We start from the raw sequence: 26444 nt of genomic DNA, 5'->3' as shown, positions 1-26444 counted from the left end.
ATCTCAGAAATCTTATTCCACTCACATCGTCCAGACTAAAGCGATCTCATGAACACATCATAAAAGGTAAGTCGGATATTTTCGCTGTGCTAATGATCGAGGCAACGAAATCAAGTGAGGCAAAATTTAAATTCGAAGGTCAACGCTATTGTTCGCCAAAACGATGCTTGATGAGCAACTTGTTGACAAGAATCAACTAAAATTCGCCCGATGATGATTGACGAATGTCGGGGTGAGCACTTTGCCAAGCGAATTTTTGCTGAGTAGGTTAGGTTTGCTAAACTAATTGCTCAGCTTTTTCGTCATTAGTCAGAGCGTTGACAATCCGAAAGTAACTTTTAGGTACATTTCAGGAAAGATAGCAGTGCGGGCTGCGAGGTCGCTAAAATCGTCGCTCCTCTGGCGTAAGGGCGTATCTCTTTTCCAACATGAGCCGCGGAGAGCATAGAGTTATATGAAGAGCATGGCTCACGTGGAAATCGAAATTTGCCCTGACGCCAGAGGAGCGGCGAAATATAGTGTGTCTAATCGAGATACGCATTTTGCAATTCTCACCATCAAAATTACGAATTTTCCATTCAAGCAGTAACCCCACTTACTGAAACTTGAGATCTCCCGAAGGGATGCATTAAAACGCTGGCTCCTCCGCAGAATACTGCCGTGCTATGGAAGAACGCCGTATGAACATTCGAGAGTTGCCAAATTGCTCCGCATCAAACAAGTATATTTAAGTATTTTCAAAGTTATGAATATTTTCCTTTAAAATTTTCAGATATCGACGGTGTAAGTCGGCAATCACATAATCGGTTCGACGTGCAGATTCCTGTCACACGTTATTTTTTAAACGAAAAACTACTCAACGGCAAACTCTCTAAAACTTTCGTGATTTTTCTTCTCTGTGCGAAGAAAATTCTGCATAAACTTCAAGGAATGATTTCAATTTTTTCTCTTTTAAAAAAATACCCTGGTAAAAATTGGCAGTAGAATCTGTGTCCCTAAATACCATAAACCTACAGCCGGCTGTAAGATTTCCGCCGGCTACACAATTTCTTATAGCCTTTTATAGCCAATGGCGATTAAGCAACAGCCAGGCGATAAAGTGTATGCTAAACGTTACTAATTACGGATGCTAAGACTTAGTGAGTTTTTGGAATACTGCTCTCTTTTCCGGCCGTAGTATCTTGATTTATTTTGCGAGGAAAGCTCCATACTTTTGATGGATGCCTGCCATTACTAATATATTAGAGCGCCTTCAGTTTCGTATGATACTGTGAAATACCTCTGGTGTGAAATAGTTGCTTCAAGCGCCGTGGCAGGCGGGCAGCCAGCGCAAAACACGCATTGGCGCCTACAAACCTAACAGGGATACTTCACGCGTTGCGCAATACGTGAAGTATCCCTGTTAGGTTTGTAGGCGCTAGTGCGTCACCGCTCCGCATGGTGTTAGGCTCTAATATTTAATCTGGCGGAGTCAGCGTTATTCAACTCATGATTTTGAAATGTTTGCACATCCTGTATGGATTATTCTCATTTTAATTGATGAAAAAAAAATATGTATTAAAGGAAAATATAATGTGTGTTTTGTAAATATTAAGGTAGTTCCGTACCAAACTTAATGATTTCCAAAGCACACGAATTTCTACACAATTTCTTATAGCCTTTTATAATCGATGGCGAAAAAGCGACAGCCAGGCGAAAAAGTGTAAAGCCCGGCGATAGGAACTTTAGCCCAGCTGCATAATTTTTTATCGCTTCGTATAGCCCGGCCGTATGATTTTCTCCGCATTCTACAGCCAGCTATAAGATTTTCTGTAGCCTTCTTTAGCCGGCTATAAGAATTCCTATGGTATTTTGAAACGCTAGCTCTTATCGCCAATTTGTACCAGGGTAACACAGAGGTGGAGATTTTCCGACAGAGTTGCGTTTCCGCAAACGAGTTATGTGATTGCCGACTTACACCGTCGATATGTTAGATTACACTGCAAACAAAATTGTCAGAAAAATTGAAAGACTTATGATGACAACTTTCCCGATTGATTCAAACTCTATCGAAGGGAATTTGGCAACGCCTGAGGGTTCATACAGCGTTCTTTCTTAGCACGCGGCAGAATAGAGAGAACCCGAAAGTTCCGAGCAATTCCTCTGAGTGCTCGGTTGGTTGACGTAAGAGACTGGTCTAGCTTCCTACACACTGCCAACATTTACCGCAGGAAAGGCGGAAGTAAGGAAATATGCAGATGCACGCAACGTCTACGAGACGTTCAAGGGAGGCCCTTCTTCTGCTCTTAAGGCTACACAATTCCCCGAATAAGTTCCCTGCTTAGTAAACACTCTTTAATTAGTTCGGCTCCCACAGCCGCAGCCCCTCCAAGTATCCTCGGAGTCTCTGCTAACTCCATTTCCGCCTTGTCTTTAACTTCATTAACATGTGAGCATCGGGATGTAATTAGTATTTACCTCGGTGACAAAGCCACGCGCCGGGGGCCCTCCATTCCGTCCAAGGTTTGTTTAGGCGGGACCCTTCACGTCACGTCATGATGCAGTTAAAGGAATGGATAATTGAATTAATAGCAAACATGGAAACTGTCATCGCGTAATCAGGAGAAGGATAATTTTTAACGTGAAATGTACACGGAATTATATACGCAATAGTCACCCTCCAGCCATAGTAGCACAAGCGCCATGCAACGTTTAACAATTTCCGCGCCGCCATTTTATTTTCTTACACAGAAATTGTTCAACGAAGCTGTCCGAAGATTGCACTGATTTTTCTCTGTGCCGCATATAATACCCAGTGAAATTTTCGAACAGATTCGACCAAAAATTTCTCTATAAAAAGATAAAATGGCGGCGAATTTTTGAAACGTCGCATGGCGCTTGTGATACTTTAGCTGGAAGATGACAAAATGTATTTTAACGTTACGTGGTAAGCCACAGTTCTCACGCATACCGACAAAAAATTAAGTTTAATTTCTTCCCTTCCCGTGACACGCCTTTTATATACCGTGCCTCATGGTCTGGTTGCCTAAATCCGCGGCTGATACATGATGCATCACCCATTGCATCCTGGGTTATTTTGAAAGCCTCTCCATGGCGAGAATGTAGTTGTATTTTCTCATCGTGATAATTAAACGTGGAGACCGTTTAGAGTGCTGGTAACAATTTTTTAATTAATGCCGAGAACAAAGAAATCTATTATGACCCTTTATGACCTGCTAAAGCTGCTGCTGAGCATGCTGTGATGACAGAAGTTGCTTTGAACTACGAAAAATATCCATAAGTTTGAATCGATTTTTTAAAATTGTTTTGTCTATATCTTGTTTTTTCTCGATAGTAGTGTTGAAGACAGGAGAAACTTTAATTTAATGTCAAACAATTTTACTTGACATCTATTATTTGGGATATTATTTAATTTTATGCGACTAATGTCTATATTTTAAGCTTCGCAGCTCATATTTACATGGAAATGTTTTTGTTTTCCTTTTGGCACCATATAAATATACCTCATAGCTTCCCTCTATTAATAAGTTCAAGTTGTCACTCATCGATTAAACTTCCTTTTTCTCCCATAATTCTTCGGTTGAATTAGGATTATTCATGATCATGCCGCGCTTATCTAACACCTCCTGTTGGACTTTCCTGCTTGTTTAATACTATTTAAAGAAGCGGCACGCTTGCCTGGTCGGAAATCTTACATTAATAGTGTGAGAGTGTAAATTTTGGAGAAAAGTTACTTTTTTGATACAATAATGTTAGGTCTGCGCTCTCTTTAGGCCTTTCTTTCATTTGCTTATCCTTCTCAATTTGTAGTTTTAGTGGAGGGGAATTGAATTTTTGAGAGAAAAACGCGGGTGTTTTTCGGTTTGAGTTGCCACCTTAAGAGCCCTCTCACCTGGATACATCATACAAAATATAAAGAACAGGACATTTTACGCCAAAAAAGACGGTAAAGAAGAATTTATTGGTGCAGTTGACAGTAACTTGGTACCAGACGGGCGTAAGGCTGCAGTACAGTTTATATCTTTGATAATTATGAACTATAGGGAACGAACAGATGTAAGAAAGTGACATGTTTTATGCATAGGCAGTCTGTTATCATTCTTTTTTGTTCTTGTGTCTACCTTTTTTTAAACCGTTATCACTATTTTTTCCGTCGTTAGACTTCACCATTATAATACGAATCTAAAACTTGCAAGACAGACCTTTTTATCTTCGGATAATCCTAAATGGATATTCGCAAGGAGTTTGCGGCAAGAAAAAAACGTCGTTTAAGTCTTAAACGGCTTCCAAATTTCGTATGACAGAGAACATTAATTTTCAAAGATCATTTGTGAATATTTCCCTTTGAAACTTTAGACACATTGGATTAAATCGAGAATAAAATCCTGCATGATGTTTAAAGATAAATACTTTTTTGCTAATCAGTAACCTGATACCATTTCAACTCGGTTATTTCGTTCTACAGATCACCCGCTTCTTCAATTCATTCCAGATTCAGTTGATCCGGTCGATCGATGACGAAACTCCTTCAAACAGAGCGAGTAGGCAATTTCGCTACATAGGAGTTCGAATAGTTGCTCCATGGGTCTGTTGCACGCAGGAGACGCAGACAACCGAGCACAATTTCACGGGGAAAATTCATTTCTGCTAATCGATAACCTTACACCATTACAACTTGGTTATTTCGAGACTCAGGGCTAGATTATACAGATCACCCGCTTCTTCAATTCATTCCAAATTCAGTTGATTCGGTCGATCGATGACGAAACCCCTTTAAACAGAGGGAATAGGCAATTTTGCTACGTAAGAGTTCGAATAGTTGCTCAAATTGTCTGTCACAAGCAAGACATACAGTCAACTAATTACACTTTCTGCGGTGGCAAATTTGCTCAAAAATCACGTTGGTCACATAAAAAAAGTCGATAATTCACACTTTAGCGCGCAATCTGCGTAGTTTGTAAAACGCTTTTTCAAAATCGCGTATGCGGACAATGTTTCGTGACGGTCGGCAGTTACGTTTGCCCGGAGAGAGACCTGACTTAATAAACAAATATCTCACGAATTAAGTTATGAAGACTCCTCAAGTAAGATTTCAGTCGATTCAAAGCTTTTGTTTTTGCAAAAAAGAATAAAAAAATTGGAAACAAACACTTTAATACGAGTGAATTCACAGAGTAAAAAACTTTAAAAGCTGGGCAACTTCATAAAGCGTGTTACAGACCACGCAGATTGCGCGCTTTGAGTTTTCAGACTTTTTCTATGTGCCAAATGTGATTTTCAAGCGAAATATCCCTTCAATAGTATATTCAGTTGCCTGTATCTCTTGCGTGCTCTCAGTTTTTATAATTAGAAATTTGACAACGCCTCAACGCTCATATGACTTTCTTCATTTGTACAGGAGATCGGCTCAACGAGATGAACCCGGCTGAGCTCGGCTGGAAAATACCTCGTCCAATTAGCCGCACCCACGTCCCACGCACTTGTTGCGCGGCGATTGGGAACCTCGCCGGGGCCGGGGAAGTAGAAAAGTGCACCAATAATTAATGGGTCATAAGCTACGTAAACAGACGGTGTCTAAACAGACGGAGCGAATCTCCCAGCTTAGAGCAGGGTGCTCAATCAAAGGCTTTTGATTTTAATGAACGGTGCTGATGCCACCCGCAGCCCCCATGCCTACGCCCGAGCATAGTTGTCAAGTTGGGTTGAAAAATCGGGTTTCTTCATTCAATTCGCTTTTATATATAAACTCTTAAGGCGCAGCTGGCAACCTGGCACCCGCGATGGTGGGAAGTATTTTGATGCCGTTGCGGCCGATGAAGTTGTGAATACAATGAGAGTAATTCGACTGCATATTACAATAAGGGACTGCTATTTCTGGCTCTAATTAGAAACAGCCGTGCTATCGTGTTCTCAGTTTGCCTATACAGATGATATGTGCTCTTAAGGTGATTCGATGGTTGCTATTTTTTGTGTCACAGCGACGTGTGATATATATTTTCGCTCCATAATTTCAGCTACTTGTCATTTTTTTCGAATTTTTTTGATCGCACTTCTGTTGTCATGAGACTAAAGAATTCATGTACCTTTGAAAAAGAAATTCAACGTATTAAAGGCCGGGTTTTTTCAGAGGACAAATAAAGCATTCGAGAGCAGTTTCGATATCAGTATCGGATGCGATATTTTTCCTCTGAAAAAACCCTGCCTTTAATACGTAGAATTAATTGTGCACCCTTGAAAAGGGGTTGCGCCCATCTGCGTCTGGAAAACGACTCAATTTGCAAATCGGTGAATTTTCCATATGTCTCGAGGAACATACTGTCTAAACAAGTCAAGATGTTGTTTACTCCTCGGTTGAAATAATAAAACATGATTTGAAGTTAGACAACGTCTGGTGTAATGGAGCTGACTGTGGTTGAATTCGTTCGTTTGACACTTTCCTAAAACATGAGACTGTGGCTTTCCCACCGCGCCGCACCGAACACTGCACACTAATGGGATTCGTGCAAAAGAGGGGGATTTCAGGTTTAATTGATTAACTCATATAAAATTTAGTGACTTTCTCGATGTTGCTACTGTTTTCTCCTAAAATCAGCCCCAAAGCTTGATAAAGTCTCTAAAGTTGCGGTTGTAACAATGTGGTGCTTCCAGATAGAGCCCACGTCTTCACGCATATCGTCACCATCCGGCCAAAGTATCACAAGCGCCATGCGACGTTTACAAATTTCTGTCGCCATTTTATTTTCTTGAAAAGAAATTATTGGTTGATTCTGTTTGAAAATTTCACTGAATTTCACCGGAGGCTCAAAAAAAAAATTCGGTGAAATTTCCAGACCGGCTTCGCTGAACGATTCCCTTATAAAAAAATAAAATGGCTGCGGAAACCTTGAAACGTCGCATGGCGCTTGTGATACTTTTGCCGGAACGTGACGATATGATGATATCAGAGCCCACCCACGTGCGTTAACGCACATGGGTTCTCTATAGGCTGCAATTGGGCTGATTACATTAGCAGAGTTACCGGGACCTCTGGGCGGAAATCTATTCCTTGGCACCAGAGTCCTCACCCATAGAGGAGATTTGAGATCTTTTCTTGTGCTCAGGTGCTAATTTGTAATGAAACTAATGTTACTATCGCACACATTATTTGGACCATGTTTAATAGAAAGGAACCAAGCGACATCGCCTATTGTCAAACTTAACCGGGCAATTTAATTCTTTACAAAAGAACGTTTTTTGCGGATTATTTTGAAAATTTCAGGGCATTTGCCTCGGCTATGCAGTAAATTCACTGAAATTTTCACGAAAATCCCGACAACCGTTTTCGAGTAAAAAAGTAAATTTCTTTCTTAAATTTGACAATAACTGATGTGCCTTGGTTCCTTTCTGCTTAACACTGTCCATTTGTTGCAAATTCTGCTGAGAAACCGGAAATTAAAATGCGAAGATGTCGCTCTTGCAGGATCCGAATCGAACTTTTCACGATTAACTTTGACGTTTCTTGTTCCAGATTGTATGGAAGTGCAGAGTGAGGAAGGTCAATATTTTTTTAAAGCATCACAACGAGACAGTAATATGGTCTGTGGCGTCTACCTCTTGACGGACCCGGACAAGAACATCGAAGTAATTTTTGACTACCTCAACGTACCCTGCGAGACGAATGGACTCGTATCGGTAAGTTTCATCGGTTGTTATTTTAAAATGGTATACACAACTGGGCTGATGGAAAGAACAGTATGTGCGAAGATAATCATTTTTTAAGCTCTCAGCCAGTAGGAGCGCTTTTTTTATTTCAACCTGCCTCTAAAATTCTAGTGCACTAGTCTGCCGTGCTAAGGAAGAACGCCGTATGAGTCTTCAGATGTTGCTAAATTTCCTCCAATAAAAAACGCATTTACTGGGAAAATTGAGAATAGTTTTCTTCAAATTTTTCGGACGATTTTTTCCGCACTATAATCTAAAGCATCTGCAAATTTCAAGGGAAAATATGCATGACTTTCCTCAAAAATAAATATTTTATCGGGGAAGCTTCGGCAACGTCTGAAAGCTCATACGGCGTTTTTCCTTAGCACGGCAGTAGTGGTAATGCGTTCAAATGGCGCACTAGCTCAAAAACAAGATGGTGGAGAGGGTCCTAACATGTTTAGAATCTCACAATATATAATTCTGCATAAGCCCGAGCCTTCGGGCCGAAAGTTAGGCGGGGACTGTTGGACTGACCCGGGCGCGGGTGGCGTTGGCTTCCCCCGATGGCCGGAAAAACTCCGATTTCTCAGGTCAAGTCCTGGTCAGCCTTTGTTCTTTCTCGCAAATCAGTACTCAGACTGATTAGTAGATCGAACTGCTGGTCACTGACCACTGGCTTGGTAACCAGAGGATGAAAAGAGATCTCTACTAACGCCGTGCAACTCCTAGCCGTGGTAATAACATGTTTTATGAATAAATTCAAACTTTTCGCTCATATAAGAAGAATAATTTACCTGGGTTAAATTTCACGCTAAACGTGACTTTGACAGTTTCAGCAATATGAAAATACGGCAACCTTAATCTTGGCGCTTTGGCTCAGCTATAGCAAAGTGTATACACTTTGAACTCAGGGTAGGAAAGAAACAATGCTCGGTTGAGTGGTCATGCCTAAGCCGTTGAAGTGCGCGATTTGACTCGCGTACGGTATTGTTTTTCTTATGACCGGACAATTCTCTCCCATAACCAATGTATAAAAGAAACGTTAATATCTTAACTAGGAGTTGATTTCAGTGGTTTTCGTTGGGCGAATCATATTCCATGTGAAATTCTGGTCAAGAATCATGTACCAGAGTGCTTAAATTCGTGCATGGTTTAATGATTCATTCAATCTAAAAAAGCAGACGTAGAGAACTTTCCTAACTTTTTTCGGAAAAAATATCTTATCGGAAGAAACGTGGCAACGTTGGAATGCTCATACGGCGTTGTAACCCAACGTGGGCCTTTTGAGCCCTATTATTCGATGCCGCGATTATTCTAACGCGAGTTCAAATAATCGCGCTCGAAACAGTGCTGCCGGCGTAAAATGCATATCAGCGCCTGCAAGACTGTGGGATTACTTCAGGCATTGCGCGAAACAGTGGGATCGGCGTGAAACGTATTAGCGCCTACGAGACTGCATGAATACTTCTCGCATTGCGCCAAATGCAGTGCATTTCGCAGAGATTATGTTTTTTCTTAAATTTAGAAAAAAAGGAACTTTAAACTTTTCTCCACCGCGTCTGGTTTCTCTACATGAAAGGAATGTGTTTTTTTCCAGTTTATCGATGGTTGGGAGCTGAACGGACAGTTCTTCCCGAGCATTGAGGACCACCCAAAACCCCTGCAATCTAGGTTCACAGAGTTCTGTGGACAGAGGAAGGTGAAACAAGTTTTCCAGTCGAGCCAAAATGCAGCGCTAATTCAATACAGGATTCCGACCCGAGGCAACGGATTTGGCTTCTCCGTTCGATTCATTAAAAACCCAACTCGTAAGTCATATTCTCTCATTTAATGTGACTGTTCACGGAAAAAAGGGTTTATTTTGTTAGAAGAGCTTTTTGTATGAATGTAGTCTGGGTGCTGTGTGAGAATAGGTTATACATGCAAAAATTAAAAATGAAAATTAAAAATAGTTAATTTGTTTGTTATTATATTTGTAAAACGAAGTTAATTTACACTTGTAAACAGGTGGTTGTAACATAATTTGTTGAATAAAAAAAAAAAAAAGAAGAGCTTTAGAAACCTCAATTATATGTATGCAAAATGAGAATTTTACCGTTGAAGAAACGTTGTTTAGAGAGAGAGAGAGAGAGTTATTTAAAGTTTTAATCATTCATATTTGGGGTTAAAAATAGCTGAAATTAAATTCTAATTTACTACGCGCATTTTTAAGAAAAATGAGCCAAGATGTTCTTCATTTTTACTCAGGGACGATAGAGAGTGCCTTACATTGATAGATCAAATACCGATTTTCTAAACCAACTTGACAAAGTTGACCCTCTAAAAAAATTTGCCCCCAGGATCTATGGTCCCTTCTCCTGTGGATGGTCACAAACTTGATCGTTTTATAAAAGCCCAGATTATATTTTTTCTCTTTTATCCGTTGACCGAGAAGAAAATTCGCTTAAAGCTAAGAGTCTGAAACCAGCCTGACCTCTTTTTCATGTCCCTGCTACCACCCTCAACATTCTCTAACGGACATTTTTATGCGTTGATCTCAGGGAATTTGCATGCGATTTGCACTGTTCTAACTATTTTAACACTTCATCGCGTCTTTTATTAATTGTTTGCGCAATAAAAACGAGACCCAACTTTTCAACGTTGAAGCGCAAGTTCTATAACTTTTAACGCAAAGTTGCCCTATTCTCAAAATACATTTTTCATGAGTAAATCTACTCAATTCATTAGGTTTGCACAATAAATTCGATCCAACAGAGGCCAAAGAGAGGAAGATTCTTGTTAATTTTACGCATTTATTAAAATTAGAATCAGCTTAACAACATCACACTTTGCCAAATTTCCTCTCGTGTTCCATGTATTTGACCTGATATTCCCGACAAAATTCTGTCTTGCAATTCTGGGAGTAAACCTATTAAAAATGTAGGAAAAATTCACTGTAAGTGTCAGGTCAGAATGTTGTCTAGGGTTTGACCCCCCTCCCCGCTCAATAGGTAATAACGCTAGGAAATTAAACGATGCGGAATGAAATTAGGCTGATTTTGGTTGAATGATCCACCTTAGATTATAGGTATATGAGGAGTGTTGCCATCTTAATCCTTTTAAAACAGAAAAAGGGTGACACTCGCCGATTGGTCGATGCGTTTTAGGCTTTCGCGAATATTCCTCTGCTCCCACTTTTAGACCGCGATAAACACGATGGCAACAGAGCTCCATACGTGACGAGAGAATGGGTCTGTTGCACCTCAAACACGATCATTTCGAGGCCCGGGACTAGATTTTACGGATCAGTCGCTTCTTCAGTTCATTCCAAATTCAGTTGATTCGGTCGATCGATGACGAAACTCCTTCAAACAGAGCGAGTAGGCAATTTCGCTACATAGGAGTTCGAATAGTTGCTCAATGAGTCTGTTGCACGCAAGATATACAGACAACCGAGCACAATTTCATGGGGAAAATTCTTTTCTGCTAATCAATAACCTTATACCATTACAACTTGGTTATTTCCATGCAGACTCAGGACTAGATTCTACAGATCACCCGCTTCTTCAATTCATTCCAATTTCAGTTGATTTGGTCGATCGATGACGAAACCCCTTCAAACAGAGAGAATAGGCAATTTTGCTACGTAGGAGTTCGAATAGTTGCTCAAAAGGTCTGTTACAAGTATGATTTACAGTCAACTGATTACACTTTCTGTAGTGGTAAATTCGCTCAAAAATCACGTCGGTCACATAAAAAAAGTCTAAATCCACACTTTAGCGCGCAATATTTATAGTTTGTAACACGCTTTTTCTTTACCGCGTATGCGGGCAGTATTTCTTGGTGGCCGGCAGTCAGGTTTGCCCGGAGAGAGACCTGACTTAAATAAACAAATATCTCACGAATTAAGTTATGAAGACTCATCAAGTAAGATTAACTTCACACTTTTCATTTCTCTCTTTATGACAGAAATTCTTCCTAATCAGGTTTGTTTCAAGGAGCCTCATGAGCTTTATGGAAAGCCTGAGAGGTAAAACTGAAAAAACAATGAGTGGCACATATATGGCAATAGTCTCCCTAAAACAGTGTAGTCTAACTTACGAGTATATACCACGCCAAAAGTGTGGATTTTTTAAAAGTGGATGACCTTTTGAGGTCAGATAGTAGCAGAAAGAGAGTGACGAAGATTGGTTACTGATCTGAAATATTACGTTTCATTTCTATCGCATCGGAAGGCACAGATTAGGTGGATACAGGAAAACACCATCACGACACTCGGTTTTCTCTCTCACGAGCATGGATTGCTAGGGAGGAAAATATAATCGAAATATTTTTAGGTGCGCACTTGGAATCTAAACAAACTCACCTCGCAATAGCGGGCATTTGAGCCATCGATAGGATTACGGGCTCCCGAAAATCGAGAATTTTAATTTTTATGGTCCGCCGGAGCAACGCTAGAATCGAGAGATTTAATCGTCGATCCAGGATTGAGGTGTTTAATATTCAGCCCGGCTCTCAGCCATGAAATGAAATAAACAGTCCCGCTTGGGTCGTCACTGTCCCCGAACAACGTTGCCGGTGTGAACAGAAAATAGATAACGACGGTGAAACTACCAAACCACGTATCTCGGTTTGCGACGTCGCAAACTTCCTGTCATACTTTATTTTTTAAATGAAAAACTACTTAACATCCAGTCTTGAAAATGTCTGTGATTTTTCCTCTTTGTGCGGAGAAAATTCCGTGAAAATTTCAAGGAATGATATTGATTTGGTCTACTTCAAAAAAATAAAATGTGAGCGTAGATTTTTAAACACCGCAAACGAGATACGTGGTTTGGTAGTTTCACCGTCGATAATCATTTACCTCTTCATTAGATCGTTCAGTGGTTCATTATGAAAATTGTTAAGATTAGATTGAATTGATTTATTGCACTGCTGATTGCTCAAAAAATCCCGGCGTATGACTGAAAAATAGTCACAAAACACTTCCCTAAATTGATAAAATGCTCTTCGAGTTTTTGAAAATTTATTTGAAGGGGCGTCTATTAGAAATGATGGAGTTCCAATTTCCTGAAGGTCTTTGGGAGGATAGAGAACTTCGGTGGCTGGGTATCGCAGAACGTCATAGGGAGCGATGAAAATGGCTTTTATGGGTGTACTTGAAATGAATATATTTTTTCATTAAAAAAATGATTTAGAGTGAAATCTCTTTTTTTTAATTCAAATGATTTTTTTCTTCAATTCAAAGAAATGTCATTTTATCATCGATGACAGATTTAACTTCCTTTGAATAAAAAAAAGACAAGTATATAATTAAACAACATTTCTTCAACTCTAATTTTTTTAAAGTAAATAAATAAACGAATAAATTAAAAAAAACCTGAACATTTATTATTTCAATTAGAAAGAATTTGATGTTGAAAAAAATGTTCAATGCAGTTTGAAACTTTAATCAACTAGAGTCCCAATTTAACACGAGATTGAAATTCTGGATACGCATGTGATCGTTCAAAAGTTTCGTATTTTTTTTTTTTAATTTTTGAGACTCCTTTTTTACCTGTATTTTTTAACATATGTCTTTATCCTTCACTAGTTTAATTGGTTTTCAGTTAAACACATTCCAGCTCTGAGTTCTTCAAAATATTAGTAATTTCACTCATTTTTTCTTCTGAAATGAAGAGTCTCCCTTAACTTACTATGAAATTATAACTTCTCTCTCATCCACTTCTTAACCGGGAGACGGGACACGTGCCTTTACTAATGTATTTACAAGGGAGACAGTTTACCGTTGCGACAGTCAGGTGTTCCGCGAATCAAAAGAAACATTAGAATCATGATTACGACTTTGCGTCCCTGCAACAAGCGTGGCTCGTGCGTAACGGATCAGTAGCGCGTGTCACAGGATTATAATTGAATTTTATTAATTAGCAAAAAATAACGACACCTCCATAAGTGCCAAGTTTCCAAGTCCATTGTTAATTCCATATTCCCGTTGCTGTGCAGATGCTAGCATTGACTTTAATCGTGAAGATTAACTTAAGTATGCCACAGAAGGAAATCTTGTGGAATGTAGTCTTGAGCATTTTTGTACCCATTACTTAACGTACCTGAGGGGATGGCAGTTTTCGATTGGTGGAAAGAGTTGGGAAAGTTTTAGATAGACAGTTTTGTATTGTTTTCCAGTAGCATCCACACGCGGACAGAAAATATTTATTAGGCTTTTTACCATGGATAGCGACTCTTCAAATTTGGACTTTTTACGGCATTTTTGTTGAAATCTAAATATTTAGAAATTAATATGAGTACTTCATTGTTACGGTATACAATTTTCACTCGACGCGATTGGCCAATGTAAATATGCTACTGCGACAGTATTATCGTAATTTTTAATAGTCTCATAACACTAACGCGGTGGCAATTCAAATTTTTACAATTTACAGGTAAGGTTTTAGCCTAGCAAAATTCGCCGAAAAGAGTGGTCTTCGCTACATTCATCAGTCATCATTAGGCGAATTTTATTCGAATTTGTTCAACACGTTGCTCATCAACCATTGTTAGGCGCAAAGCAGCGTTGATCTGCGAGATGAACTTTCGCTTCACTCGATTACATTGCTCAGATTGTTATAGTGCGGGGTCTCAAAACATAATGCTGCCGGCCCAGAAACGGTATAGCACTGCGTTTGATTTAGACAATGTAATGCGCATGAGAAGCGGCAACATTTCCGGAGTCTGCCTGGCAAAGTCAGGGCAAATTACGGATCCATCTATTGCAGAACTACGTAGGCGGGATCGTAATTTTTTCTGCATTTTTATTCTCGTCACGTGGCCTCGGGAGGGTGAGGCTGCCCCGTTGTTAAATTTGATTTTGAGTGTGGCCAGTGGAACGTCCGGCTTTGGCTTTTGATTTATGTTCCTGGCTCGGACCTTGTTTTTATTTCTTAGTATACAAACTTCCGGCACGCTTTTGATTGATTATGAGTCTTCTTTCCTCCTTGTCAGGAGTTCTTTAATTTGTTTCTCAGATGATGAATTAGGTGGAAATTATCGCTGGACCATATATTGCGGACAAACGAACGATATTTCCCCCTTTGAGAGAGGGATATTGGATGATATTGTATAATTATAATTTCCCTCCACTGAAAAGGATACTAAGTCAAGGAGCTAGTCGCCCTTCAGCGAAATCAACTTCCTTTTTCCGCGGCACGGCAAATGTACATTGAGAAAAAAGGTCGATCATATGAGTGATACGCTCTGTGTTTTTTATCGGCCATACTCTCTGGTTCATTATAACCTCACTCTCGGTCTACGATTCGTATCTTTGGCTCATGTAAACGAACTTTCAAACCAAACCCAACTTTAAAAAAAACCCTTCGCCGGGCCATGAGCCGTGGAGATGGTTCATATAGATCCGCGAGTAGGTACGGTTATATGAACCAAGAATACGATAACATCAGCCGGGAGTACGGTTACACGAACCGAGAGTACAGTTAAATGAACCGAGAGTACGTTTACATGAGCCGAGAGTACGTTTACACGAGCCGAGAGCACGGCTATGTGAACTACCTAGTGCGGAACTCTGGAATTTTTTTTGTCTCGATCAGTGTGAACTAGAAAATATGTGAATTCAACTTTTAATGCTCCTGGGAGCTTATTTTGCCGACTTAAAAAATCGAAGGCAAATCCACAATGTAATTCCTCGGATTCTTAGCTCGGACTACGAGCTCCTTAATAGTTGGCCGCTGCATATTGCGAGGTTAGCAAAACGAGAATATGATTCGCTAAAATGTTTTATCTTATGTTCATGTTGCAGCATGCAATATTCTGCTGGAAGGAACGCAAGACGTATTCACGCTGAGGAATTACGGGAAGCATATTAACTGCAGTTTAACGACGCTTTACCCAGCCCAGCTGAAGGTTCTATCACTCGGAGTGGGACTCACGTTCAGGAAACGAAATCTCGAGGTTGAAACGGGAACTATTCACAAGGTAAGATATTTCAAACTTTCTTGAGAAAACCAAGATTAAATAAAATTGTAAAATTATTCTCCACGGAAGTCATATTTTTTGTTACTTAACTGCAAGCGTGTTTGAAATCGTTCCAATTGCGCATTATCAGCGATTCGAAACGCGTTCGCAGTTAAAAGCGTGAGTATATAACAGGGCGAGTGAGATCATTTGAAATTTTACCCTACTCATTTCCTCGTTCAATCCTTAGGGATGAAAAGCTTCCAGGACACCCATGAAAAAAGTTGAGCAACGTAAATTATAGGGAAGGTGAGATTACTTAAAATCTGACTTGATTTATTCCTGTGCAGAGTTAGAAAATCAATCGACATTCTGTGTTATTTAACCAACAAGAACACGAAGTGACGTTAAACTGACCAAATCTTTGGGTTGAAAAATTTGCAACTTCGTTAAAAATCAGACGCAAACCGCTACGTAAGATTAAACTTGTCATTGCTGATATTCTACTGCGCTGCGTGGCGCTGCGCTAGCCAAATTGAGGTTGGCACATGTTTTTTACCACAAAAACTCACGGTAAAGTTTAGAGTGTCATCAGGTAGATTGTTGTTAGTTCTAAGAACGGAATGCTTAAATTTATGCTTCAAGAGACGGTAATATCTTGAAGAGTTTAATTTAGTTATTTATATTTAAAAAAATGTGTTCTGCGTGAAATTTTTACTACGTAATCCTGCTTTTTACATATTCTTGTCCATTGCAAAATGAAGTTAAGTTGGATGGAGTTAAACAGGAATGATCCAAGCCACATCAAATATTGCCAAATTTACTTGGGCAATTTAATTTTTTACATGAAAACTGTTGTGCGGATTTTTGTGTAAATTTATGTGAATTTGCTGCACAGTGCGAAGAAAATTCCTTGAGATTTTCAAAGGAGAGATTTTTCGTATGCTACTGTGCAACACCTCTGTTGTGAAATAGTTGCTTGAGGCGCCGTGGTACGCTGCGGCGCGGCGAGCAGCCGGCCAGCGGGCAGCGGGCATTGGCACCTACAAACCTAACAGGGATACTTCACGCATTGCGCAATGCGTGAAGTATCCCTGTTAGGTTTGTAGGCGCCAGTGCGCGTTTTGTGCTGGCAGCACGCCCCGCCGCTCGCCGCTCCTCTCTGTGTTAGGCTCTAATATTTCCTGACGTTTTGTTGTAAAAAGTTAAATTGCCCAGTCAAAATTGGCAATAGCTAATGTGGCTTGGTTCCTTTCTACTAAACGCAGTCCATTTATTCCATGCATGACGCACGTAGATGCATCCTCACAATCGGCTACATTTCCGGACATAATTTGCGTCCGTTTAAATTACCTCACGTAAGCAGGAGCTCACGAATGGAACGATCGGGACAGCTCCTTTTTTGCGTCCGAACGCAGAGGAGGATGAAGCGCAATAACGCAGCGCGCAAAAAATACCAACAAACCAAAGGACACGGCGCGTGGGGTTAGTCAAAGTCAGCACTAATGAATTTATGACTCGAGAAGGAGACGATTTACCAGCATAACGGACCCCTTCATTTTCAAAATGACCCAACTGACGAACCCCAGCTCTCCTTAGTTACCACGACCCCCAGAGCTCTTGTGTTTTCGGCTGTGCCCTTTTAAAAATGAACGTATTTCTGCCAAACGGAACCATGTGCATTAAGAAATGAGCCCTGAGACCCATAAGAATGTATGCATAACAGGTCTCACTTCATAATGCACATAGTTCCGTTCGGCGGAAATACGTCCGAATAAATGGCCCGCCCGTCGTCGTCGATTTCACCCACATAATGTCGGCTCTAACCGCTTGCATCCTCAAAGTAACCAGCGCAATTTGGCAACCGGGGTGAGTCCCGCAACCGAGATTAGGATGGGCGGGCGGGGGGTGTTTTGACGGGTGATTTATGCTTGGATTTCTAAGTTGTTGGCTTTCCGGAAGTATCTCATTGGGTCAGTTTCTGCTTGAAAGACTGCGACAAAATGTAGGGTTGTAGGAACCTTTGAACTATGTTTAAATCATATGAGTAAACACTTGGTAAATCGAGGGTATCTTCAGGTAGCGTTGAGTTGCCATGTATTTATCTAGTGAGCAAGACGCACCGGTCAAAAGACACTGGGAGGGTTTTATCATTTTGATTAGCCAAGGTGACGTCATGTCTCTGGAACATTGAATCTCATTACGGTAAGAAAAGCTCATAAAATCACAATTTTTCCTTTGGATTTATGCTGTTTCGCACCCACTCGCTACGTTCAATGAGAAGGAGATTCTTATTTTTGAAATGGATCGCATTCAGCAAAAAGGAACCAGCGCGATTACAGTGTTTTCTAAATCTTGCAACTACACCTTTCCTTTCCAAAATACCTAATAGAATGCACTCTAATCAAATTTACACAATTATTTTCCTTTAAAATTACAATTTTTTTTCGTGGGCGGTCAAAACTATTTGCTATTTTGGGAGAGTTTTTAAGTTATTATGAAGAAACAACATTTTTACAACACTGTGATCGCGCTGATTCCTTTTTGCTAAATGCGATCCGAATGGAATTCGATTCAACAGCAAAAATTGGACAACATTTTGCAAAAAGGAACCACAATATCCGGCTAAAGTCCTAGCCGAATGGAAGCGGGTAAAAGCTGATGGGAGTTTCTTAGGCTTGCGGTTTCTTCTCGCCATTTGATCTCGCGGTCCAAATCTTTTGCTCGGCTCTGCGATTATACCTGCATTGACTGTATGCAAGCTTGAATGCATCCATTGCACGAATTAGATGGATCACTGGTCAGAAATGCATTTATCAAAAGGGTTTAAATACGACGGAGGCCATGAGCACCACATTTTTTAAACTCTCAAATCATCATAACTCCGGTTTAGTTTGAAATTTCGATTAGGGCAAAACGTCCGCTAAACACGTCTAACAGTGGTTTCATCAGGAATTTAAAATTAAATTTTTTGGCACCAAGGTTTTTTTTCCCATGTATACCCAGTGCTCGCTGAAAGTTTAGTTTGGTATTGAAAGGACTTATCATTTTTATATAAAAAAGATGAAACATTAGGAAGGTAAAGAAAAACAGTCACCTTAGTTTCTCGATTTTTTTGCCGCGGAAAACATTTTCAATGGATTGTTATCGGGAAGGTATACGAGTTTTGTTCTTTAGAAATTTACGAACAATGACAGTGTGACCTAGCTAAGTCACAGCAAAGTAAATTTAGCTTGATCAACACACGATTTTGCGCCTAGTTTCAAAATGTCTGGAGAGGAGAATACTTGGTTCAGCAAGAGGATTCTCCAGTCTCACGTCGAGGACAGGAGACTGGTTTTTTCATTGTATGTCAAGCTGTGAGGAAACTATTTCTTTTAAGATTTAACAACACCCGATAGGAAGTAGCGCTCGTGTTTCATTTTGTCCACTCAGCAACAAGTTGAGCAATTTGCGAAAATATCCCTCGTTTTTCGAACGAAGTACTTGACATGAGCTAACAATACGACAATTCGAGGATGGTGAAGCTCTGAGAGTTAGAAGTTTCTTCGTCGTCCCTGTCGTCCGATGGCCTGAAAACGACTCTCTGGGCACGTGCCTTACCAAGACAAGACACGTTGAATCGTCTTTACACTTTGCTTATTGCAAAGATCCTCCCAAAAAGTTGTCCCTTTTTAAGAGGGCACAGGGATCATTTGGATGGTATTGAGTAAAAAGGAACTAGCGCAATTACAGTGTTGTTAAAATGTTGTTTCTTCATAATTGGACGTATTTCTATCAAACGGAACTAAGCGCCATAGGGGGAGGAAGAGAGAGGGGGGCTAGGATTGTCGGGTGTTGCGGAACGTGATGCTTGTTTCGTACTTTACTCGCAATGCTTTCCAATGGCGCCAGGTCCGTTAGATAGAACGCGCTATCCGGGATTCTAAAATCCTCAAAAGAAACTCAATTTGGCGCTTAGTTCCGTTTAACAGAAATACGTCCAATTATCTAAAAAATCTCCCAAAATAGCAAAAAGTTTTTGCATCCCACCAAAAATTGGTAATGTTAAAGGGAACTAATTGTGTAAATTTTAAGACTGTACATATATTCAGTATTATTTTAAAGAAAAAAATAATTTGCATGATTTTGAAGACACCGTGATCACGTTTGGTTCCTTTTTGCTAAATGCGATCCGATTGTAGTGTGATTCAGATAAAACATAGTAACGAGCAAAGTCTTTATCGTAGTTTTCACCGTGAATTTAAAGTTGGTTCTGGTGATGCAGCGTTACGAATGTAACATCATTGACATACAAGCATATTTTAATTCAAACTATTGGTGTAAAATTTGCAATCTTGTATATTACCAAAATCATCTTTGAACTGATAGTGAAATTTTTACAAGGACCTGTTCAATTATAAGCTTTTATTTCAGTCACGTGTGAATCAAATCTACAGGTTTCCCGAAAAAGATAATGCAAAAACCTTTATTTTCATGAGAGGCTCTTTAGCCTAGAGGCTGCATCAGTGAAGATTCTTGAAAATTGGCAACACGATTTTCCGCCATTTAAGTGCACGTAAACCAATCAATCTTGATGGTGAGGCAGTTTGCCTCGTCTAAAATCGATATTTTGAATTGATTTAAATGTAGGGAAATAGGGCTGCCAAATTGCGAATTCGTCACTGCGACAGCTATGATTAAACTTGCACCGCTGGTTATAATACTGCCATGCTAAGGAAAATCGCCGTATGAACTTCCAGATGTTGCCAAATGTCCTTTGATAAAATACTAATTTACTAGGAAAGGTGTGAATATTTTGCTTCAAATTTTTCAAGCAGTATTGTTCGCACTTTGATCCAAAATATCTGACACCATCAAGGAAAAATATGCATAACTTTCTTCCAAAATAAACGTTATCAGCGGAAATTTGGCAACACTCGAATGTTCATATGGCGCTTTTCCTGAGCACGGCAAAATAAGAGGGCTGGGAAGGAATGTTGACGGTCTCATTTTCAACGTGTGAAAACTACATTGAATATGAGGCTCTTTCACTACGGAGTCGTCAAGGAATGATGACCGCACATTAATCTTCGATTAATTTCAATGTTAATTTCACTCGGAACCGGGGAGCAGGGGAGAGCCTCATGCCGAGAGATAATGCACCGATGCAACGCAGAATGTTTATATACCTCGTTGAATTTCCCTTTAATGGAGATTAATCGCAGAACAGTGACGGCTCACCATGGGAAAGAGTCTTAACGGTTCGACTTCTCCCCGCTTTTCGCATCCGAAGATTCATTTTCCCACTAGCTTAATCGCTTGTTGATACGTGTACTGTCGTGCTAAGGAAAAACGGCGTATGAATCTTCGGACGTTGCCAAATTTTCTCCAAAAAAATTTACTGAGAAAATTGTGAATATTTGTTTCCAAAATTTTCACACAATGTTTTAAGCAATTTAATCTAAACTTCATGAACGTTTCAAGGAAAAATATGCATAAGATTCGTCAAAAATACATGTTTTATCGAAGGATATTTGGCAACTCTCAAATAAATGTTCATACGGCGTTTTTCCTTAGCACGGCAGTGTAACGATCAGCATAGCTTCAGCAAGCATATGCTTCAACTGGAATATGCTGTGAAACAAGGAACGAATAGTTCCGGCTCGTTTTAGAAGTAACGTATGTACCGTTAGTTTCTCTTTGCAGATAGGTGCTTTTACGGATGAGGTAGAGAGAGCATACTTCTTTTTTGCAAAATGCAATCAAATAGCACTGAATATCACAGAAGTATGAGGAGTCTGACAATATTCTCACTTAGTTTCACTGTGATAAAGGACCGGTTTGAACTCGCAATGCTCCCGATGTTCTTTGCTGCCATTGAGGTGTAGCTCAGATTTAGGAGAAAAGTTGAAAAACGAGGCTCTATTACGCCTCTCTTATCTTCGGCTGACTTGCACACGAAGCTCTCGAAGCACCACTACGAATAAGATGGAGGGAACCAACATAATATGGAAATAGAGCAAGGAGAATACACCCGTTGATGAAGGCGCAGAGATACAACTATTCGTGTTTGATGGATATCCGTGTTGCATCTGCAAAATTGAAGGCGCGATGGTGCGAGGCGTCAACTCGCAATGCTCCGTTCTATGCTAAGGCGATGAGGTGTCGCTCAGATTTGGGAGAGAAATTAAAGAACGAGACAAGAATACTTCTCCCATATCCTCGACTGTGTTGACACTAGATTTGTTAAATTTTTCATTGAATTTATTTTTTAAAAATGTATTTGTAGTATCAAAAGCTCGTATGTAACGGCTTTACACAACCGGCAGGGCATGTGTCTGTAGCAAGCCTCAGGTCAATTTGACCCGGCTAGGACATTTAAGGGTTGAAAAATATGCACCACGTTGTAAGTTGGTATCGAGAAAAAGAGATTTGGAGTTTTAAACTTCTGCGGGCTGATTATTGAAATTGATAGACAAATCGATAGACAAAGAAGGCATAAGGAGTATGGAGCGATCCTATTGGTTGAAATGGGTGGCTTTTATAGACTCAGGGGGTAAATAATGGACTAACCATCGGGTCCCTCGTGGGTTGCCGTTAGTTAGCATATTACCTACGTCTTTCGTCCATTGTAACCACCCGCTTCCACCGATATTGCCGTGATAGTGAAGAGAGCAGTATGTGCATGTCTGCATGATCCATGGTCAGCACATGCTTTTATGTGTCTCGAGGTTTATCGTTTATCCCGGCATGCACTTAGTTCTATTTTCGCTATCACGGCAGAAGAGGATCCTTCTATATCCTTTTTGTATTCCTTGTCCATCGCTTTGTCTATCGATTTCAACAATCAGCCCAAATGTTAACGTCAAAACTTGATGACTATTTTGACGTATAAAATACCTCTTTTACCCAGAATTTTTGACAGAGGAATATTTTTTAATGACTCGATGAATTCAAAATTATTCCTCTCTCATTTTTTTCCAAAATGCAACTTGGTGTGTTCCAGTTAAACTCGGTTTTTCTAACTCCTCCGAAAAAGTTATCTGGTCTTCGAAAAGTGAGGATATTTTCATCGGAGAAATTCACAGTTTGCTCAGTATTACGAAAAATTTTCAGGGATAAAAACTCTTGAATGTTAAAATTTATACCAATGGAAAATGGAATATAATCGCAAGTATTTTTTTATTGGCTTTCCAGTGCGATAAGAGGGGGATGCCTGACTTCGTGCAGCTAGGTGGTGGAGACGGACTTGATTTGACGAAACTTGCCGTCGTGGATTCAATTTGCGGAATGGACTCAAGGCCAGGTAAAACCGACCACTTTCCAATTACATATATGTGCACGCCGTGCTGAATATCAACACTTACTCCTTAATTAATTGTCTTCAAGTTCAAAGCGCTTTCAGCCCAAAGAGTTGCAGATGTTGAACGCAACCCTGCTCGTCTGTCTTGGGACAGCGCCTTCACTCTGCAAGTTAGGCCAGCTTTCGTGCCGTATCAGGTGTCTAAGTGAAGAAAAACTGTAGGTTGTCGTCGTCGACCGCCTGGAAACAAAATTCATGTAACTTAGAACTATATCCTGGCGATTTTGAAGCATCTTCCCGTTTTCTTTTGATGTTTATTAATTTTTTTTTAAATGATTGTTTGCCTATACTAAGAAATAAATAAATACTTCTTCCCCTCAGTGTTTTTTTTTATAGGAAGAAGTGCTTTTCATGCATACATAACAAACACTTGAATTTTATTTATTTCTTTATTTTTTTTTTTTTTTTTTTTTTTTTTTTTTTTTTTTTTTTTTTTTGTTAAAACTGAATATGGAAAACATAGTTTCCCCGATGCTTCCGAAATGCGTCTAGTTAAGGGCGGCGACTTAGAAACTTATCATCTCTGCTAGAATGATTTGATGAACAATGAATAAATGCAGTAATTTCAATTTCTCACTTGAATTCCGAAGATGAATTGAAAAAAAAAACCTTGTGTCATAGCCACATTTTATCTGCAAAAAGGCAGATGCCCCAGCTTAAAGATGAGTGCAAACAGTAAAATGGCTAATGATTCCATGTGATATTTACAGAAAAAGTGGTCGAGACGATTTTTTGCGGGGTGACAACGGTGAGACTGGTATCTAGCGGAGAGTTCGACAATGCTGTAACGATTGCTGTGAGGCCGGCAGAGGAAAACGACATACCCACCGCCAGTCTGGTTTGCGGTCTGTAAGACAGGTTAGCATTACACACATCCGCCTTTTCAATTGTATATGTATTTAGGAACTCCTGATGATTGATTCTCTCTGATTGAAAATAGGTGGTAAGCTATAATTTATAAATATTATGGAAGCAATTAGTGGCTCGCGGAGTTTTAAAGCACACATTCTAAATCTCTTAAATTTTAGGGAAAAAAAGAAAGCTATTAGTTTTTGTGTGCAGAGAGGTGACTTTATGGATGAGCCAGAAATGGCAATTCCTCAAACTTTACCGCCTTATTTTCCCGAAAACTTCAGTCAGTTTATCCTAACTGAAAAGAGAGTTCGGTGCATTTGGAACAAATTTTGCAGTTAGAAACCGCCGCGGCTCACTGTAAAAACAAAATATGTGCCATTAGCTTTCCGGTGTATGTAGGCACTTTTAGATTTTATAGATAAGTCGCTCATTTGGAATTTTTGCGATAAGAAACTACTACCTCTTCAATAAAATCACCTATCTGGATAGAAATACTGGGGGCACATATGATGGCTCGGAAATGAGCCAGAAAGAGTAATTTCTAATCGCAAAATCCAGTTCATTTAGCGTTCCATCTTTTAATTGGAGAACATTTTGCAATTAAGAACCACAATTTCCGAATCGTCCGTAAATACACTTATACGGAGAAGGTAACTAACGTTACGTTACGTCTTTTCTAAACAGAGTCATGAGTTGTAGCTCCTGATTGCAAAATTTGGCCGAACTATCATAAAATTTACTCAAGTCCAGCCTCCTCACGACTAAAATTAAGTCAGCTACCCTCTTAAAATAGATCAAAGGGAATTTTTTAAACAAATGTATGGTTTTTTCCTGGGCAAATGTAGTATGAATTTCAATTTTCTCATATTGACAGTGTTTTGACCGTAAACATTCCTTTGATCTATATCATGGCACCGATGAACAATCTCTTAAAATAGGCACGTCCTTTTTCAAACCACCCGATGTGACTAGATGCCCACTGCTCATAATGACGTCAAATGTAGCGGAAGTCGGACGAATACAAACAAACGCACGAGGACGGGGGCGGAGCTTCTCGTTGTTAATCACTCACCGCCGGCCGCTGATAACAATTCGTAATTGCAAAGTTGCAACGCTAAATTTGTCGGGGCACCCGCTAAATTTAGCTTTTAACTCGATGAAGAGTTGCGGTCGGCGGAACTGTGGCGACCAGCTCCTCGATTGTTGAATCGTTATCGAATGACCTTGATCGATATATAGCATTGTTAAGATAGGGATTTATCGATCAGAAGCATTCGATAACGATTCAACAATCGACCCGCAGGCCTCGTCTCCGCACTCGGCTAATCAAGATCGGGCTCTTTGAGACGCAGACGAGATGGCTTTCAAAACTTCGTCGCTCCTCGGACGTAAGAGCGCGATTGGATTTGCGCGTGAGCCCTCGATAGCATAGGGCTTATGGACGCCGAGGCTCATCTTGAAATTAGGTTGAGTCCCTTTGTCGGAGAGGCAAGGACTTATCAGCGGGAGGCCGAGGCCGATGTGATGGTGTAGTGAGCCAGAGACAAAGTCCATTCAATCCGGGGAAACTTCGAAATGACGCTCATTTTCCCGGGTTCCGCATATCTGTCAAAGTTCCTCCACTACTTTTCCCGCCCTTCTTCGGCTTTTCGTCGAGTGTCGTCTCGGAACTGATCATGCGAATCAAATCCGTTCAAATGCTTTCTCTCCCAGTATCAAAGTCTCCAAGTAGTAGTGGTGTTTCACGTAATACGTGGCTTTAAATTACGGGGGTGGGGCAAGTTTGTCTTACAAGTTCTTACGGATAGAATTGGAGCGGAGGAGAGCTAATATTTTCCAATAAAAGTAGTTTTTCCAACGTATTTTGCAGGTTTTCTCCGTTATTTTCTAATAAGTGTGAGTGGGTGGATGAGAGGAGGGGGGTCTGGCCAGTCTTATGTCTTGCGTACCTCAAAACTGAAGAGGATGAAACTCGCCCAGTACCAAAGTCTCCAAGTAGTAGTAGCGTTTTAAGTTACGTGGCATTACATTACCGGGGGGGGGGGGGAGCAAGATTGTCTTACAAGTTCTTACGAATAGGAGAGGAGTGGAGGAGAGTTAATATTTTCCGATAAGAATAGTTTTCTCAACGTATTTTGCAGGAATTTTCCGTTATTTTCTAATAAATGGACTGCATTTTGCAGTTTGGAGCTATAAATTCCGGCCCGGTTTAAAAAGAACGTATGTGCCATTAGTTTCCCTATGCACATAAGTGTTTTTTCAGATGAGCCAGAATTTATAGGTCCAAATTGCAAAATGCAGTCCAAATGTGAGTTGGTAGGGGATCTGGCCAGTCTTATGTCTTACATACCTCAAAACGGAAGGGGATGAAACGTTGCCTCGCAGGCGTCCTACAAGAATGGGAAGAGGTGTCAAAATGTTGGCAAAAATGCATTACGTTTTATACTTGAACGGGCTCTATCGGTCCTTACATCAAGATTTCATAAATACTTGAGAAGTATTTTTGACCAATTGGTCTCTGATCGCTATGCGGCCTAACCCCCGGAGGACGCTCCGCATCCTAAAAAAGTCATTTCTAAGTTATATTTCAAAATATTTGAAGAGGGTGGGCTAATCT

General features: G+C 40.1%; 1 protein-coding gene across 1 annotated transcript; it reads left to right on the top strand.

The window, feature by feature from the left end:
* LOC109031283 (corticotropin-releasing factor-binding protein) lies at positions 1 to 23855 on the top strand. The gene is made up of 6 exons (XM_072299148.1): positions 1 to 66; positions 7508 to 7671; positions 9281 to 9491; positions 15473 to 15648; positions 22807 to 22915; positions 23683 to 23855. Exons 2-6 carry the CDS (start codon positions 7513 to 7515, stop codon positions 23823 to 23825), a joined length of 798 nt encoding a protein of 265 aa, XP_072155249.1. The 5' UTR covers positions 1 to 66; positions 7508 to 7512; the 3' UTR covers positions 23826 to 23855.
* Positions 23856 to 26444: the final 2589 nt, after the last annotated feature.

The sequence above is a fragment of the Bemisia tabaci genome, chromosome 4 (genome assembly GCF_918797505.1).
Source record: "Bemisia tabaci chromosome 4, PGI_BMITA_v3".
Classification (NCBI taxonomy): Eukaryota; Metazoa; Arthropoda; class Insecta; order Hemiptera; family Aleyrodidae; genus Bemisia; species Bemisia tabaci.
Note: the sequence above shows the minus strand (reverse complement) of the source record. Positions and strands in the feature narration are given on the sequence as shown.